At 30.8% G+C, this 18,485-nt stretch overlaps 2 protein-coding genes across 3 annotated transcripts; one reads left to right on the top strand and one right to left on the bottom strand.

Moving 5' to 3' along the window:
* The first annotated feature begins 5,608 nt into the window (after window positions 1-5,608).
* Window positions 5,609-7,099, top strand: LOC124931197 (RNA pseudouridine synthase 1). The gene is made up of 3 exons (XM_047471595.1): window positions 5,609-5,997; window positions 6,074-6,766; window positions 6,846-7,099. The coding sequence occupies exons 1-2, from the start codon at window positions 5,634-5,636 to the stop codon at window positions 6,760-6,762; spliced, it is 1,053 nt and encodes a 350-aa protein (XP_047327551.1). The 5' UTR covers window positions 5,609-5,633; the 3' UTR covers window positions 6,763-6,766; window positions 6,846-7,099.
* Window positions 7,100-8,262: 1,163 nt separating this feature from the next.
* Window positions 8,263-17,740, bottom strand: LOC124932250 (topless-related protein 3-like). Of its 2 annotated transcripts, none has more exons than XM_047472868.1 (25): window positions 17,446-17,740; window positions 16,700-16,879; window positions 16,499-16,612; window positions 16,196-16,354; window positions 15,478-15,646; window positions 15,200-15,329; window positions 14,705-14,820; window positions 14,440-14,578; window positions 13,873-13,982; window positions 13,560-13,629; window positions 13,418-13,491; window positions 13,237-13,332; window positions 12,868-12,960; window positions 12,551-12,678; window positions 12,015-12,249; window positions 11,762-11,929; window positions 11,605-11,691; window positions 10,259-10,411; window positions 10,065-10,175; window positions 9,802-9,981; window positions 9,594-9,722; window positions 9,418-9,513; window positions 8,973-9,158; window positions 8,709-8,884; window positions 8,263-8,613 (listed from the first exon to the last, which is right to left on the bottom strand). In XM_047472868.1, the coding sequence occupies exons 1-25, from the start codon at window positions 17,523-17,525 to the stop codon at window positions 8,391-8,393; spliced, it is 3,402 nt and encodes a 1,133-aa protein (XP_047328824.1). In that variant the 5' UTR covers window positions 17,526-17,740; the 3' UTR covers window positions 8,263-8,390. The 2 variants fall into 2 exon arrangements, with proteins under 2 accessions (XP_047328824.1, XP_047328825.1); XM_047472869.1 differs by having other exon boundaries at window positions 14,705-14,778.
* Window positions 17,741-18,485: the final 745 nt, after the last annotated feature.

Here is an 18,485-nt window from a genome sequence, read left to right as displayed (position 1 = left end):
GAATAAAATTATTGTGAATGTGTAGAGTAAGTATGAAGTGAATCTAAACAAATATTTTTTTTTTAAAATTACAAGTTAAAATTCCGAATTTTACTAAATTTTGATTAGAATATTCTAAATTACAAATGTGCTAAAATAATTAGTTTCTATTGGTAAAGATTTTTTTTGTTACTTCAACTCTTTCTATTGGCTATTTTGTTTTTAATTCTTATACCTCCTTAACCTTAATATATTACATTTAAATAATATTTTTAATATATTTTGATATTAAAAATATTTTTAATTTTAATATCTTTAAATTATATAAAAAAATATAATAATATAATAATTTACATATTAATATTTAAAATATATATTATTTGATTGTATTTCATATACTATTAAATGAATTTTAAATAATCATATATATTTTGTATTTATATTTTATTTTCCTTCAATATCTTTTATTATTTGGTTTTTTTATTTAATAATATATTTTTTATTATTATATAATAATATATTTTTTTTATTAAAAATATAAAATTATAATAACATTATAAATTACAAACTTATTTAAGACTTATTTATTAATATAAATAGTAAAGTAAGACAATAAATACAATGAAGAGATATTATAAGAACTTAATCAAAAAAATTATAATTTTAATGATAAGATTGAAAACTTATATTTAATTAGATAATAGGAAAAAAGCTCACTTAGACGTATGTACTTGTACAATTAGCTCACTTAAACGTATGTACTAATAAAAGGTTATTTAAACGTACTTACTATAAAAAATTGGCTCATTTAGCCTCTTTTAGTAACCATAGTTAACTTTTATTTTTAAATTTATATATTTATTAATTAAATATTAATATATTTTTTCTCTCTTTCTTTTTCATTTATTATTTCATTTATTACTAATAAATTAACCTTCAATTTTTAATTTTTATTATAATTTTTTAATATTTATGATTGATTATTTTAAGTTTATTTTATATATATATATATATATATATAATTATTTTAACTCTATATTTTTTCTTTTTTATATATTTTTTTTTATATTCACATTAATTATTAATTATTTTAAAATTGTTTGATTCCCAATAATTGAATATAACAATGAAAATTCTTTCAACAATAAAAATCTTTTAACACAAAAATAAATTAATTAAGAATTAAGAATTAAATAATAATAAAAACTCATTCATCAAACACTAAAAAAGTAATAATCTAGACAAAACAAGCATTTTACTATTAATATAAGTCGTGAATAAAAATTAAATAAAAATTTATTAATTTAATTTTTATTTATGTTAAAGTAAATAAGAAAAAACTCTTTTTCATTTTTGTTATATTAAATTAAATAAGAAAAATCTTTCAAAAAAATATTACATTAAAACATAAAATTCATAAATAATAAAATTCATAAATAAGTTGTTAAATTTTTTTTAAAAATTGAGAATTTAAGAAATATAAGAAATAAAAAAAGAAGATGAAATATAAAAGAGAAATTAATATTAAAATAATAAAAAATTTAATGATAAAATAAATTACCTAGTTTAATTAATGAAAAAGAAGGAGAGAAAAAATATATTAATATTTAATTAATAAATATATAAATTTAAAAATAAAAGTTAACCATGGTTATTAAAAGAGGCTAAATGAGCCAATTTTTGATAGTACATATGTTTAATCTTTTATTAGTACATACGTCTAAGTGAGTTAATTATACAAGTACATACGTGTAAGTAAGCCTTTTTTCCTAGATAATAACTATTTAAAATAATTTTAAACAATCTCTCTGGTTATCTTAAATAATTATCATTTAATTATATTATTTCAATTATTAATTAAAAAAGATATATTTTTTATTATATATTTATAATTTTTATTCAAATAATTTATTTTTTTATAACTAACCTCTATCAAGAAATGGGCTGTTTTATAGCCATGCCAAAAAGTAGAACAAAAAAATAAGTTTGTATAAGAATCTTAATAAAAAAAATTAAAGAATGTCTACAACTATATATCTTTATCCAAACATGCTTAAGTCTAATAATAAAACAATTGACTATAATTTACTATTAGAACAAATTAATCACCATTTTAAAAATTAATTATCTACATTAACAAAAACACTACAATTTGACTAAGTAAATTTTGACATCATTTCCCTTGTAAATCAAAAGATATATTTTATACAAATGTAGTTAGAAAGAAATTGTAATACAAGGAAAATAATGGAAAAAAAAATGTATAATAAAAATAAAGTAATGGTAAAATTGTTAATAAAAAAATATAAAAAATTTCTATGTATATTACCAAAAAATGAATAAATAAAGTTTCATTTATTTTATAATAAATTCTATACTAAGTACCAAAAAATCATTTTCTTATATTTGTTAAGAGTGATAGTAATTATCATTCTAATAAAATATAGCTGATTGTTCAAAATAATCTTATATAACATTATTGTACCTAATTAGTGACATGATTACCCTTTTATTATTTTACGTCAAGATTGTTAGAGAAATTGGGTAATTAGCGAAAAAGTGAAAACAAACATGGTCCAAGAAGAATCCCATGATTAAACACCGTCCACGTTTCCTGTTTCCATGGCTAAGAATTATTGCATGTCTCTACTTTTTAATTTTTTAATAACTTTTTTGACCGAATAATAATAATAAAAAAAAATAAAAGGTACTTTGCATTTCAAAGGTCCCCGCCTAGACCAAATTGAAGTTCCACTACAACTTTTTTCTTTCTTTCTTTTTCTTGGTTAATTTATTCATTTTACTGGTCTAACTAATTATTTTTTTTTTATAAATTTGATAGCTTATATAGAGTTTTATTTCGACTTATTTATTAAATTTGTTAAGACTAGTTTAATTAAGCTTATATTCATAATAACTTGTTAGTCCAAATTATTATAGCAACTTATGTTGCACATATTTAATTATTTTTTTATCAAATTAGTTATATTTATTTTTATGAAAAAAAATTAGCTCCAAATTTACTTTCTTTTTCTTTAATGAATCATTTGTCTAGTAATGATTTTAAAATAGCTTGTTATTCTTTATTTCTTCCAAATTATCACCCAAAAAAAATTAAATATTTAACAATATTTAAAATAAGAATGCACATATTTAAATATTATATATATATATAATATATAATATAATATAGGTGAAACAATATTTAGCACCAGCTGTGTTTCACATTATCCTGCCTCCTGGTCAAAATAAGAATATTAGGCACAATTAAAAATTATAATTGTTATTCTGTTGAGAGACAATATCTGATAAACATTAATTATATAAAAAAAATAATATATATATTTAAAATTGTAATAGAGCTAAAAAATATCAAGAGGATGTATCGTGCAAATGAATTATATATAGGTCCCCTATTAAATACCTCTTAATACTTTACAACTCATCTTGACTATTCACCCTTAATTATATATATATTCCTTATATAAAATAATCCAAGTAATCTAATTCAATTGAATAGTCTACATCAACCAAAATATTTTCCATAACAGAATTTTATTCTTCTAAAAAAATTATCACTGTTTTTCTGATGATATTTTTGGGAGAAATTTTAGAATTGAATCCATTATTATTTAGAGATGTGAAAAGGGTAATAAAGTTAAGATGAATTTGAACACGTTCACTCACTTGTGCGTGTAGGAGAGAAATAAAAAAAATAAGAATATATTCTGGACAAATTTTTTTAAAATATGACTATTTTTTCAAAGAAAAATGTTATTATTTTATCTCTCCTCTTGATAAGGTAAATTTGAAGAGATGATCCTTAAAAATGTCTTAAATGCGGAAAGTGCAGAGTTTAAAAAAAAAACGCTGGTGACCCCCTTTTACTGTTTTTGGACGAAAATGTCACAGTTGCGTCACGCAATCGCGAGACGAAAAAAAAATTGAAAAAAAAATATATATTCCGGCTACGTTACGCAAAGGTATAATTGTCATTAAAAAAGAAGGTCATCAGCGCTATTTAATTTATGCCCCACACTATCGACTATTAGGCCTATCAGTGGGAGTGGGTCATTTCCTCAAATTTCCCCTTGATGAAGACAAAAATGTCTCGATTATGTTTGGGGCAAAATATTTTCAAACACAAAAAATTCTCAAAGATTTGCAATTTTTTTCTCTCTCTTACATATTTGACAAGTCATATCGAATTCGTGACATTGCTTTCGTTATTAAAAAAATTGTCAATTTTGAATTTGAGCATTTTCGTATATTTATATAAGACCATCTCCAACTAAAAAACCCATTTTCAAACTCATTTTAGTGTAAATATCACATCAAACAGTAATTTTTCTCTAATCGAAAAAATCATTCTCAAACCTAAGAGTGACAATTTATGTAAGTTTCAGGTTAGCGAGTTCGGGTTGACGGTTTAACGAGTTCAACGATTATAACCTAAACCTGACCTATTTAATAATTCGAGTCAAAAATCTCTAACATGAACCTGACTCGTTTGACCTGATTTACATAACTCAACTCGAACCAAATCCGATATAATTAATTCACATCTCTCTATTTCAAATTAAAATAACACCCAAATAAAAATGAAGTTAAATCACAAATTCATTTATAATTTTTTTTTTGTAAAAAAATGAGTGAGTGAATAAGAAAGAATAACACAAAAGTTAACAAAAAAACTTATAAACGGGTTATCGGATCTATCTTGGGTCATGTCAGGTCAACCCGATTTTGACATGTTTATTAATCAGGTTAAACAGATTAACCTAATTTGATTTTTCCGTGTTCGGTCCGAGTCGTGTCCAAAATTACCAGCCCTACTCTACCAAAAAAAAAATATTCTTATTTACATCAACTTTTATAACTTTTTAATATCACTTCATATATTTTACATTGTTATAAATTATCCTATAATATTTTAATTTCAACCCAATATTTTAAATCATATTGTAAATTAATTATAAAAATTCATTAAAAATTTAAAAATTACCATACATATATTAAAAAATATACACTAAAATTAAAAAAAAAATTCCTACAAATGAAAAAGAGATAAATTTTCAAAATAAAAATTATTTATATTTTGTGTATTATTGTAATGTATTTGTAATTTTTATAATTATATTTTATAATTTATAATTTTTATAATTATATTTAAATACAAAATAAAATATGATAGTACACAAAATAAACATTATAAAAAAAATATTTTATAAAACAATAATAAAACAAACATTATTAAAAAAAATAAACCTGATTAAATATTGTTCATTATTATATATTTTTTTTAATATTATTATATTTTTTTAAATATTATTATAAATTTATGTTATATAAAAAATATTATATAAATGAATTTATTTATATTAATAAATTGTATAAATAAATTATATAATAAGTTTAATTTATAAAATATATTTAAATTAAGTATAGGAGTTAAATTAAAAAATAAAGAAAATTTGAGATTACCTACGTACAAACTCAAATATGGGTTCGCTGGAAAGAGAAAAATAGGAAAATCATTTTGGGATTGGGATTTGGTTGGAGATGGTTTAAGTTGACATCTAAAAGTGAATAAACCGAAAATTGAAGGACCTGAATAAACAAACTAAAATTTACATTCCGTCTGTACGCCCTCAATGCAATTCACATTCGCTCGTATTCCCGCCGCCGTTCCGTATCCACCTCGCTTCAGATTCTGCAGAATGGAGAGAATTGAAGCCATGGGAGACCAAATCCCGTCCAATTCTCAAGAAATCCTTTCAGAAGATGCCCTCAAGAATTATCCCAAGCCTTTGTCCCCGCCGCTCCCGGCACTTTCCCAGCCGATCGAGCTTAGCAGAGCCATGTCAGCTTCTTCCAGATCTAGCTTGTTTTCATTCTCCAGAAGCGATATAATCTTCGAAGACCAATGGCTCATGGCCGTCAATAAACCTGCTGGTGTATATTGCGAGAATGTCCTTTCTTCCATCGCCACTCTCTTCACCAATTCCACTCAATCAGGTACTACAATTTAGTAAACATATATGCTAACCTGTTTGAAATCTTATATCAAAATTGGTTGAATTCGATTCCTCAGAGACTGGATCCAGCAGCTTAGAACTTCATCTTGCCAATAGACTTGATCGAGACACTAGTGGTTTAATGTTAGTCACCAAGTCTCATAAAGTAGCTGCAAAGCTTGTCAAGGCTTTTACTGAACACAAGGTTAGGAAAACATATATAGCTCATTGTGTTGGGATTGCTCCAAAATGGGAAAAAATTACTATTAAATCTGGCCATGGACGTTCTAAATATGGAGTATGGCGTGTTTATGCTGCATCAGATGTAGGCAAGAAACTTCCAGGTGGGTCAGTTGTAAAAGATATGGAAACAACTATTGAAGTGTTATCCATAAATGGAAAGGAAAGGTCAATTGAGTCTTCAGAAGAAAGGGTTTTAGTTGTAGAAGAAAGATCTGTAGTGGGATCAGATACTGCTGATAATAGTGAAAAGGATGAAGTTTTGGTTAGAGCGCGTCCTCGAAGTGGAAGAACACATCAAATTCGCCTGCATTGCCAATATCTTGGAATATCCATTTTAGGGGATGTGAAATATGAGGGGGTTTATGAAAGGAAGGGGAAAATATATCAAGGCCATGAACTTCATGCAGAAAGCATATCCTTTGAGCATCCCATTACCGGCCTTTCTGTCATGTTTCGTGCTCCATTACCTTCATGGGCAAGTGATCAGACAGACACTTCCATGAATTGTATACCAAATACTTGATGAGGTAATTTTGTTGTTTTCTTAATTGTTTTATTATTTGATACATGCATTGAGTTAATACCTGCTTCATTTTCTTTGATCAGGATCTCTAATGTGAGAATATCGCTATGGGGAATTCGATATCCTCAGACGTTTGCATTTTTGTAGTTTAGTTTTTTATAACACAATTGCATAGAGGATTGATAAGATTGCTGAACAATCTGTGTACAATTTATTTAATTTATTAGTTCAAGTGTCTAATTGTAGGGTAAATGTAACTTTATACACTAAACACATATTGGGGAATTTACCCTATTGAATCAATCTTGCCCTCCCTAAGGGCTATTTTCTTCTCTTCTGCTAGTCTCTTTCAATAATGATTTTCTCACATTTGATATCACATGTATTTATCCAAATTTATAGTTAAAATCAAAATAAAACAGGTTAAAAGATTATTTAACAGCCCAGTTTAAAGAAAGATCTAATGGGATGGTTAAATAATAGGTGGAAAAAAGTTTATGATAACTAATTATAAGTTAATATGTTATATTAATAATATGAATTTCAACAATCAGAGTGGCGCAGCGGAAGCGTGGTGGGCCCATAACCCACAAGTCCCAGGATCGAAACCTGGCTCTGATAATTTTATTTTATTTTTTTCAATTTTTGAATTTAGGAAATAGAAACAATTTGTTATACAAATTTGGAATAAATGTTTTATATAATACCATGATCAACAACTTGTACATAAGATGAAGCAAGGTTATCATTAATTGGGAGATCCAATCTCAATTCATTCCTTATTAGCAGCCTTGAACAATGACTCTACATTTGTGTTTGAGCCATTTATACCCATTCTTGACAGAAGACTTGAGTTTCCCACCAACACCGTAACATTTGTAAGCGATAACCCGATTCTTCCTCTTCATTTTGTGGGTGTTGAACTGAAACAGACAAGACTTTTTGCTGCAGAATGATGATGATGCTGCTGCTTTTGTTCTCCTCCTCGGAGAAGAAACCGTTTTTGGCGTTCTGCAGGCATTGATAGCGCCTGAAGATACCGTGTAAAGGCCTAAGTTTGATCTTCCATGAATTATTACCCCTCCAGTTTCCTTGGATTGTCTTGGCCGGTATATTTCACCAGCAGGTCGATTATCGCCTTCTGGATGGAAGTTATAATCAAATTGTTCGTCTCTCCACCACTCTTTCATCTCCTCTCTCATCATTATCGAGAGAGAGGTGGAAAAGAGGGAGGCCGAGTTTCGAATAGAATGATGAAAAAGAAGGAAAGCATTAGAGAATGTTGACTTTATTCCTCTAAAATTGTGGTGGTGGTAGCTTTTCTGTTATGTAGTTTTTCAATAATAGCAAGTAAAATGTTTTCAAATATTACTACTAGTGCGCATTTTAATTTTAATTTTAATTTCAAACCATTTATTTTTAAAACATCTTATTCAATAAGTATAATATATACTTTTTATTTAACCACAAAAATCACTTTCCTAAAAAAACCCAATATCATATGTTAAAATTCCAACCAAATATATGTATAGCACAGCCAAGAGAATAAATTAAATACAATATTATGTCAAGCCCACATAATATATTTCTTTCTTGTGTAAATTAAATACAACATACTTGATATTTGTTCATCTTTGAGCTTGATCGGGTGTGTGGTTGCTTGTGTTTGACGATGATCCAGGCCGACCACTTAGACTGTTGTTATCAGCAGCAGTTGGAGGAGCCACTCCCCACTTTGCCTCCCCTTCCAACGGTTCTAGAACTTTAACCGACCCATCACACAGCCCGATTGCAAACTGATTCAGTTCCTGAGGATGCGCTGCCACAGCAAGAGGGTACACAGCTTGACTACTGCATCCCAAATCCAATCACAGGTTTTTGTTAGTAGACAGGATTTCAAGATTTCAATTTTTCAGAAAAGTAAAAAAAAAGTCACTCTCACGCACCCGTTCAATACTGATGAGGACAAATAGACAGAAGGAGCTATACGACAACGTAGTCTAAGGCTATCTGCCTCGAAAACTCCGATGTTACCATCACAGAATGAAGTGTACACTAATTGACTGTTGCAAGAATATGTAGCATAAGATATGGGAGCAGGGAGGACATCTTGTGATACCCACTGTAACAACAGCAACAAAGTATATATATATTAGAGAAAGAGTGGTAATATTATCTTAACTAGAGGTATCAATCAGGTCAGTTTAAACCTGACGAATGCGATCCATCTTTGAAGCGTCGTATATAGCCAGCTGAGATTCATGAGATACTAACAGACGGATTTGATCCGAATGGAACTGAACTCTCGTGTCACCACTCGTAGGAGGCTTGCCTGCAGGCAGTTGCAATGGAACAATTTTCCTTTTCTCCCATGTATCAATGCTCCAAATGCATAGCTGCAAAATTAAAGTTGTTTTGTCATCCCATTGTAAAATCGCCAAAGTAATTTATTTCATTTCCATATCATTTTTAAGATCATGAGCCAGATTATAGTGTAATATTTGGTTTCAGATGATTGTGATTTTGGAAAACATAAAATCGTGGTACCAATCAGACTCAATAGTAGAGCATTGAAACAACTAAGGGACAAACAAGTGAATTTTACGAAATTTCAGTAAGAAAAAGTATGTTTTGTTCCCCAATGATCAACATTACCTGAGCATCGCCTCCAGATGAAACCAATATGTTGAGATGGGTTGAAAAAGCTAACCCAGTTATCCGCTTATGATGACCTTTTAGTTTTGACTTCACCTGTAAAAAAGAAAAGGTATTATTTACTTGTGCCAGTATAAAAAAGCGAAAGAAGAATCTGGTGGATGCTAACAGATCACCTCATCTACCCGAACATTGTAAATGTGGATGGTGGAATCCTCCATTCCTATGGCTATAATGTTATTATCTTGCGGATGAAATGCTAGGAAAGTTGAAGCAGGTGGAGGCGGCATAAATGTGGTCATTGTCTACATCAGAATAACAGATCTCAAGCATTCTCAAATATTTTTAGTTGAATAATTATTCACATGCAGCGAAAATCAATACCTTGAAGGTCATCATGTTAAATAATGAAACTTTCCCTCCACAGGCTGACATTACATAGGAATCATTCTTTGACAGTGCTATGCATGGAACTGCTTCATCAATATTGACGCCAGAGACATCATTTGTCATAAAGAGACCACTATTCGGTTGCCAATGTTGTGGAACAACATTCGCAGTGGCCTATAAAAAATCCTAACAAAATTTAGTTTTCTCCAAAGGTTCTGCAAAATATTAATAAAAAAAAACTGCAAAGTAGCAATTACCTTTCCACTTGGATTTTGTTCACTGCGGCCCCATCTCCATAATTTCTGAACACCAGAAGATACAAGTGCCAAAAGGCCCACTCCAGAATTTGTATACAGAAGCCGAGCAACCTGGGTAGTATTAAATCGAATGGTCATTTGCAGAATTAGTTGGTGAAATTTGTTGCCATAATGAAAAGGATCGTTCACCAAACCTTCTTGGCCGTATCTGCGCTCTCTGGCATAGTAACAATCCGGCATTGCACTGGATCTACAATTTCAGTCAACTGCCAAGACTTTGGTTTATCAATTACATCATCCAATATTCTTGGTTTTTCCATGCTTCTACCCATAGCATCAACTCCATTCTAGATTTAAAAGATTATAGACCTGATTAGCTGAGAGGTTATTTGTTTTGTGAATATTTGAACAAATAACAAGTTTAGAAAGTATTAATGGATTAGTGGACTACTAATGATTTTAGGACGAAGTGAATTTTAAGATAATCTACTTCTCCCCAAAACAAACCCTAAATGTGCAGTAGCAAGTTGAGTTCCTAAAAACTAGTATCACATTACAAACAGGCCTAATGCTGCATATGGTATTTGAAGGACAAGAAAAGGTCCATGATTTCCTAACCAAAAAATATGTAGGTTTGGCTCAAAACGGAATATAAAGATTCTATTAGAGCTTGTAGAAGCTATAGAAAAATCAATATGCTGGATAGAGTTTATGGATCAGAAAGAAAAAACTAGGGCTTGTTTGATGTAGTTTTTTTTTTTTAAATAAACCAGTTTTTTTTTCAAATACTACTTTTGGATAAAAAGATGGATTATTTGGTTTAATTGACTAAATATCCTTTGTAATTATTATTTTAAAATGTGATAAAGTGATATTTTTGTATTTTAGTTGATAGTTTGATAGAAGAAGTGATTGATAATGTGAAGGTGGTTTAATTGAATTAACTCGAAATAATCCACATCAAACAAGAGCCTACCCTTAAATGGATTTTAATTTGATACTGAGATGTTAAAGAATCATAAACATATTAATCTACCACAAGATATGAACTTATTGAAACGAACTGGACATTCACAATGGCCATCAGGCCATATCAGTCCTTAAATAGTCCAGGGGGATTGGGTGTCTCGCTTTCTTCTGGGGATTGTTTGATGGTTTATTTGGATTTATCACTATTGCATCAATAATCACTCTTTCCTCCTATCACTTACACCATCAACTAAAATATCAAAGTACCTTTTTACTCTTTATAACTTTTAAAAAATATAAAATACTAAGGATATTTTGGACATTTGACCCAAATAAACAACTATTTTCATTCAACAATATATTTTTTCCCTATAAAACATATATTTAAAAAGAAAACTAGACTATCTCGAAATCCCCAGATCAAACAAGCCCCTTCTGTTTTGGAGGCATCTGAGACGTGAGGCGTATTGTATATATTCCTTTTTGATCCTTATCTTTCTATTTAATTGCGTTGATTGTATGTGTGTGTGTTTTAGATTAAGCAAGGAAAGATAAAGAGTAACTGACATACAAGAACAGATGAAGGCCTAACTGGAGAGCTTCTTTCCACTTTGCAATTTACTGGATTGATGTTAGTAACAACAGAAGACCCAGAAACCTGATAAATCCTATTACATCAGCACTTTTCTCCCCAAAAGTAATCCTCATGAACTTGAAAAATGTATTACCTTTAACATGGTAGGCTCAATTGGTGTTCTCAAGGCTTCAAAAGGTGATGCTTCAACTGTCCTTAAAGATCTAAGACCAGCAGCAGTTGCAAGTATCTTAATCCCATTATCTGATGTAGTTACAGCAAGGAGATTACCTTCTTTGTTGAACCTCAAGCGAGGAAGGCTCTGTGACGATAAACATTCACCCAATTATGAACACAAAAGAAACCCCTAAATTAACAAAAGGATCAACACTCTGACACAAACAAACCTGAAGCCCACCATCCGCATTTATGCTGGTGAGAACGTTAGCATTATCCATGTCCCAGAACTTGATCTGGTTATCTTCACCCACAGCCAAAAAGTGATTTTGAGTTGTGTCAAATTGCACAACACCAGCTGATTTTTTCTTGAAACCACTATATGTCCTCTTTATAGCTCCTTCACTCTCATTCCATTCAACCAGAAAGGAATCTCCTTCTTTACTCGTTCCACACGAGAACAACCTGAAACCATATAATGGGCAAATGTTATCATTTACATTGAAAATCTTCAAATGAAATGACAAATTAATTTGTCCAAACAAATTGATTAACCGAAGGTGCACTGTCTTTATAACATTTTCTGGTACAAGTTCAATATTGATGAACCACCCACCACCCAGGGTAGCTCAAGTGGCAATTCTTGAACTTAAGAGGGAGCCGTCTTAAGTTCGATTCCCACTGAAAGCATCTGGTGGATTGTTGTGCTAGCCTCCTTCAGAGAAAAACCCCTAGGCTAAGAAAAAGTAGTCTGGATGAAACCTACCTACTTCCATCAGCACTGTAAAGCATAGTTGTACACCAATGCCCAGGTGCATCATAGTCAACTCTAGATCCCATGTTGTCATACAGCCACGCCTTAATTTTCCCGTCAACAGCAGTTGAAAATATGAACTGGAAATGTTCAATTGAAAGGAAGTGTTTAGTGGGGATACAGGAAAATTAAAAGGAAGTGTTTAGCTGAGGTTCAGGATGATTTCAGGAAGTGTTTAGTAATCAGGTAATGATAATACCATTTGGAGTTCCAATTAACAGCTAATTTCCTACATAGGCCAGCAAAAGTATTCTGTTTCACTCAGATACCTGAATATTCTCCTTTTGATGAGGGCAAACAGAATATACAGGTGCTTCATGCCCTTCAAAGTTAAACAGCTTTCTGCCAGATAAGTCCCAAACCTGTTTCAAATATTTACTCCACATAAATACAGTAAAAGTTCCAAATCTTTAAGACAAGTCCCATACCTGCTTTAAATATTTACTTAAGATAAAAATATAACCCAATTTGAAAACACTTTATTTTGTATCTAGATCAAAATACATAAACGTTTGGACAGGTTCAAAAATGTATTTATTTTTCTATATCTGGATCACAAGATTCAAAAAGGTTTCCAAATGGGGCATATATGTTCGAACTGACCAAACATTTGAAGAAAGTTGGAATATGTCTCCCACCTTTATTAATTTATCATCTCCACAGGTTACAACACAGAGCTGTTTGTTTGGGTGAGCAAAAGCCAGATCATTAACTTGACCCACGTGAGCTTCAATCTGTTAATGATTAGGAATACAAATCAATCACAATTGAAACTTCAAGCTATTCTCAGACAACAACTTTTGGCTTAATATGACTTACCTCTAAATGCTGACGGAAATCATTGTGCCCATTATAAGCATACAGATGAATCAAATGTTTTGTAAAGGCAGCCCCTATAGCATTAAAACAGTAAGGAATGCACAGATGCATCATCTGAAAATTTGTTTTTAGAAACACTTACCCAGAAAATTCCCATCTGGACTCCACGTGACACGAGTAACAGATATAGAAGTATCTTTGGCCATAGAAGCCTGTAAATATATAATAGAGAACATGTAAATAAAATCAGCAAGTGTAAGATTCCTTGTAGTTTCTACTTTTCCAAGTGAAAGTTGTTGAACTAAATGGGCAAACGATATTCCTCAACAATTGAATGCCAATATAACCAAAGAACTCGCACCAATTGCTTGTTCTCCATTCACACCACTAAACATGTACACTAACCAGTGACCATTAATTCCACAAATTTCACATTAGAACAATATGAAAAGAACCTGAAATGCAAGAGAACATGTAGACATATCCCATCTCTTGAATGGCTTCGAAACTAGTTTCTCTCGTATGCCAATTTCCCAGAGTGTTATTTCTCCATTAGTCGAACCAACTGTTTAACATATTAGAAAGAAGAAAATGTAAGTAGCATATCTAAGCTTGGAAGAGACAAATGGAAGCTCCACAGTGGTGTACAATATGACGGTAGCACATCAAAAGAAGCTAAGTTCGATCAGGGAAAAGACCTTTAGCTTCATGTTGACCTCAACTCATTCAAGATCTCAAAATGGAACAGTGTCTCTCATGTTTATTTTGACATTTGTTTTGTTTATTCTTCTTGAGCCCATTTTGATTAACTTGTCTTGTAATGGTTCGGTTTTTCCCCACGACAAACGTGACCTTCGCATTTGTCGTGGATGACTGAAAAGATTCTCACTTTTGAAACAAAAATAATAATTGAGCAAATAATCAGGTTCATGGGTGACATTCAATCCTTTTGGTGAGGCTCATGGGTTACCAAGGCAGTAAAAGAAGTAATCATCAATTAAGAAAAGGAGAAACAACCTTACCAAGGAGCCATGTTTGATGAGAAGGATGGAAATCCATGCTTGCAACAGAAGATGATCCTTGATGCAAGGCACAAGCTACAGTTCTTGGCAAATCATCCAGGGTCCAACCGGTATGTTGACGAGGAGCTGGGTAGGTAACCTGAGGAAAAATGGTCGAGCCTAGCATTAAGAATTGAAGGAAATATTGCACAAGTTTAATTACACATATGGTTTCTTATTTTCCTTGTATTAAAATATTCTACAAAACAGCAGATATTGGAGTTACCTCCTCAACCGATTGTACAGGCCGCAGTCGTTTCATTAGCTGCTCATGATCAGCACTCTTATAATCATTCATACCTAGGGTGGTTGGTGGTGTTATTGGACGTTTCAGTATTGAGACTGCTTGTGAGAAGAATAGGAGTCACAGAACTCACAGGCAAAGCACAAAGAGATATCAACCAAAGTTGAATGAAAGAACTCAACAATCACCAAAGGAATCATTTCTCTCATGTCTTGCAATTACTTATGTAAAGACTATTCAAAATAACATAGTTTGAGATAGGATTTCAAAATTCACAAATACTTTGAAAGTGGATTTATTTTATAGGAATTAGAGAAGCATCACTTAAATGCAAATGAATGAACAAGTAAAACAACACTAATGTGAAAGATGCTGCAATATTTGTATGATGAAAGCCTTTACCACACACATATAGCAACATCATGTAAAGAACATTAATGAAAATGTTCTACCTACAGCACTTGAAAAATAGATAACCTTGGTTTTGTGGAACAGGTAAGGAAGAAGCTGTAACAACAGCCGCTTGAACAGATGATGACGAAGAAGCATTTGCCATCCAACCTGCTAAAGCATTAGCACTACCAGTCGCTGCAGCTGGCTGAAATGGCTGGACAGTACATTCACATTATTCATTTTTACTGAGAAGAGAGTAAACTATTATACAGTGATAAACCATCAAACATAATTGGCTCTTTTCATGTGATTATGTCTCCTTTTCTTTTCAATGCAGAAAATTGATAAAGACAAAAACATACTGTTCCCAATGGTGAATAAATAGGAGGTTTTGCAACTCCAGCAGCTGGAATAGTAACAGGAGCAGATGTAAGAGCTCCATTTGGAGGTGTGCAAGTATGATCATTGAATAAGGTCTTTATATCTGGGTTGGACCTTGGATTCTTACAGAGTTGATGTTGCCAATTCAAACTGGAAAACCACAGGAAAGCAACATCAGTTGTCAAAAGAAACCAATAAATGGCTTAATCTAGGCACTTGTGCATAAATACTTAAACAGTTAGATTTTTCGTATAACAATAAACATATGAACAAGTTTGATACCAAAACAGGCCATTGTCCATGCTAACTAAGAAATAGTATGAACTCGTCATCTTGAACAAAGTGACAGTTAGGACCACAAAGGAAGCAGAGATAAGTATTCCTGATGGCTAAATTGTTAAACCCAATTCATGTTTGCTTAAGATAAATGAGATAATCGGATAAGGGTGAGGATGAAAATGGAGTAGATTTGGTAGTGAATTAACACTGGAGCCTAAAGTTGATTGTATGACATCTTGAACATCTCACAAGTAAAACTTATTAGCTGATTATTGTGACAATGCTCCTAATGAAATACACAGCATACTTCTATACACGGGCTGTGAATGACATTCAACCTCCAACATAAATACAAGCTCTTCATGGGCTCAAGAAACAAGATCAAATTCGTTAGTTAACAATGGAGGAACCAAAAATTACCTTTGATTGATTAAAGTTCGCAGTCTTGAAGATTTTAGACTAGGAAGCACGAGCTTCTCGCGGAAAAGAGGATTCGCTTCAATTAGTTTCTTAAGCTCTATCAACATAATGCTACGAGCTGTCTTGGTGTCACCATACTTGGATAACTGCTCGTTTTCCCTGATAATTAAAAGAACAGTGATTATATCCAAAGTGGTGATAAATCTCAATTGTACAAGATTTTCAAATACTAATTAAGTTGCTAATGACGCTTAAATTCCAGCTTTTTGAAGTAATCGAGAGAATATTAGAACAATTATGTACCTGAAATTGGTGAGTGTTATGAGCTGAGTAATTTCCTTATATAATTCTTCGTTAAATGTAGAGAATACTTTCAAATCGGTCACCAGTATATCAACAGCCTTTGCTTTGTCTTGCCTGATCAGTTCAAACAACAACACAAACAAAATAAGCTTTTATTTGACAATGTATCAACCTTTTGCAACTTAAATGATGTCCACATACTTATCGAGTGCTTCTAGATACTTCTGCTTTCTAATTTCAAAGAATATCTTCATGGAGTATCTATTGTCATCAGCTTTTGTAAATCCCGAAAGATACTTCTCCACTTCGTCCCATTCACCAGCTTGTATCTTCTCCTCGAAATATTTCATATTGAAGAAGAAGCCAGACTCTTGCTCAAGCCTGCCAACCCAGAAACCAATTTGGTGGCAAACATTCAACTTAAGAAACATTTTAATATAACGAACTTTAAAATTCACATGTCTAAATTTAACAATAACAAAGCCTCCCTCATACACAACGTGTGTTCACTTTAATCTCCAAATCTTAATGAATCTTTATTCCCTAACAGTTCAAAATAGAGATAATAATTCTTCAAAGTAAAAACAAGGTAGGAACACCTAATAATCCAATGATCATTTGCATTCTCTTGCAAAAAAAGATGAACAACACCAAAATCTTCAATCCCCCTCTTTGAACTCTACTTTTTACGAATCAGCACCAAAGAAATTAGCAAACAGTGATGTAGTACATATTCAAGATCCCTGCAACTCCGACTAAATTTTGAGCTTTTTTTTACAGACGATTAACAGTGATGATCAGTTAGTGCTTATTAATTTCAACTTTCATCTTACTGCGCTTTAATTTAATCGTTGGTATGAAAGGAAAAATAAAAGGTACTTCAATTTTCCCTAAGAGACAAAAAAAAAAAAAAATCATACAACACAGGAGAAAGGATAGAAACTAACTTGTGAACTGATTCCTTAAATTTCTCCTCCTCCAGGAACTGAAGAATGAGAAAAACCAATTCTCTACTTAACGAAGTCATTTGCGCATCCGGAACTCAAACAATAGTCGAATCCAAGCACGAATAGTGTACCAGAAAACTTTGAAGTACGTCGTCGTCCGAACCACGAAGGAGCAGATCGACAAAGTTGGGTCGGAATCGAAGTGGGTTTTGTGTAGAAAATTGGGTGAGAATCGAAGTAGATTTTGTGCAGAGAAAAAGATCGATCGATCAGATGGAAATAGGCTGCTGTTGAAGATAAAAGAGTAGAAATGGGGAAGGTGAGGTCTCGGTCTGTCTCGCTATCTTTAACTACAAGGCACTTATCAATAACAAATCTATACTTATCATTCAGAAATTATATTTTTATTGATAAGTAAGTTATCATCTCGTGTGTACTATGTTTCTTAGCTTTCATGGCTTTGTTTGATACGTGTTTTTTTTATTAAAAAAAAAGTATTTTTAATCAAATAATACAACTTCTTATTAACTCTTCAATCATTTTTTTTTATTAAATTATGAGATAAAATATAAATGTTTTTATTGTGCGTAATATTTTAAATTAAAGAATGATAACAGATTTATTATTGTATAAATAATAATATGTATATTTTAAAAATATTAAATATTTAGTAATAATTAATAAAAAAAATATTAGTTATATATTAACTTTATATGGGCAGACTTATGATGGCTCATAGTGATCAAGAAAATAACAACTCGTGTATTCAAAGTGATCCAAGATCAATTAAGATAAAAAATGTAAATTTATTAATAAGTAATAACTATTAAATATTAAGACATAATCTTAAATCTTAAAAAACATGTAATCTTGTTAAGTGGATGGTTCTTAAAAATAATAATTGATTGATGTATTTGGAAGATGGTATTAATATATAATGATAAACTAATTTATTTATTTTAAATAGAGAATATTTTAATTAATAAATTAAGTAAGGTAATTTATAAAGGTGTATGAAATAATATTTAATTATAATTGAA

Source organism: Impatiens glandulifera, chromosome 3, assembly GCF_907164915.1.
Source record: "Impatiens glandulifera chromosome 3, dImpGla2.1, whole genome shotgun sequence".
Lineage (NCBI taxonomy): Eukaryota > Viridiplantae > Streptophyta > Magnoliopsida > Ericales > Balsaminaceae > Impatiens > Impatiens glandulifera.
The sequence above is the reverse complement of the archived record's forward strand: the minus strand, read 5'-3'. Positions and strand labels throughout refer to the sequence as shown.

Coding starts and splice junctions, on each gene's coding strand:
- LOC124931197 (XM_047471595.1), top strand. CDS start 5,634: ATGCAATTCACATTCGCTCGTATTCCCGCCGCCGTTCCGTATCCACCT. Junction 5,998..6,073: donor CACCAATTCCACTCAATCAG/GTACTACAATTT, acceptor TCGATTCCTCAG/AGACTGGATCCAGCAGCTTA.
- LOC124932250 (XM_047472868.1), bottom strand. CDS start 17,525: ATGACTTCGTTAAGTAGAGAATTGGTTTTTCTCATTCTTCAGTTCCTG. Junction 16,880..17,445: donor TTTAAGGAATCAGTTCACAA/GTTAGTTTCTAT, acceptor CTGGGTTGGCAG/GCTTGAGCAAGAGTCTGGCT. Junction 9,159..9,417: donor CATCTGGAGGCGATGCTCAG/GTAATGTTGATC, acceptor TTAATTTTGCAG/CTATGCATTTGGAGCATTGA.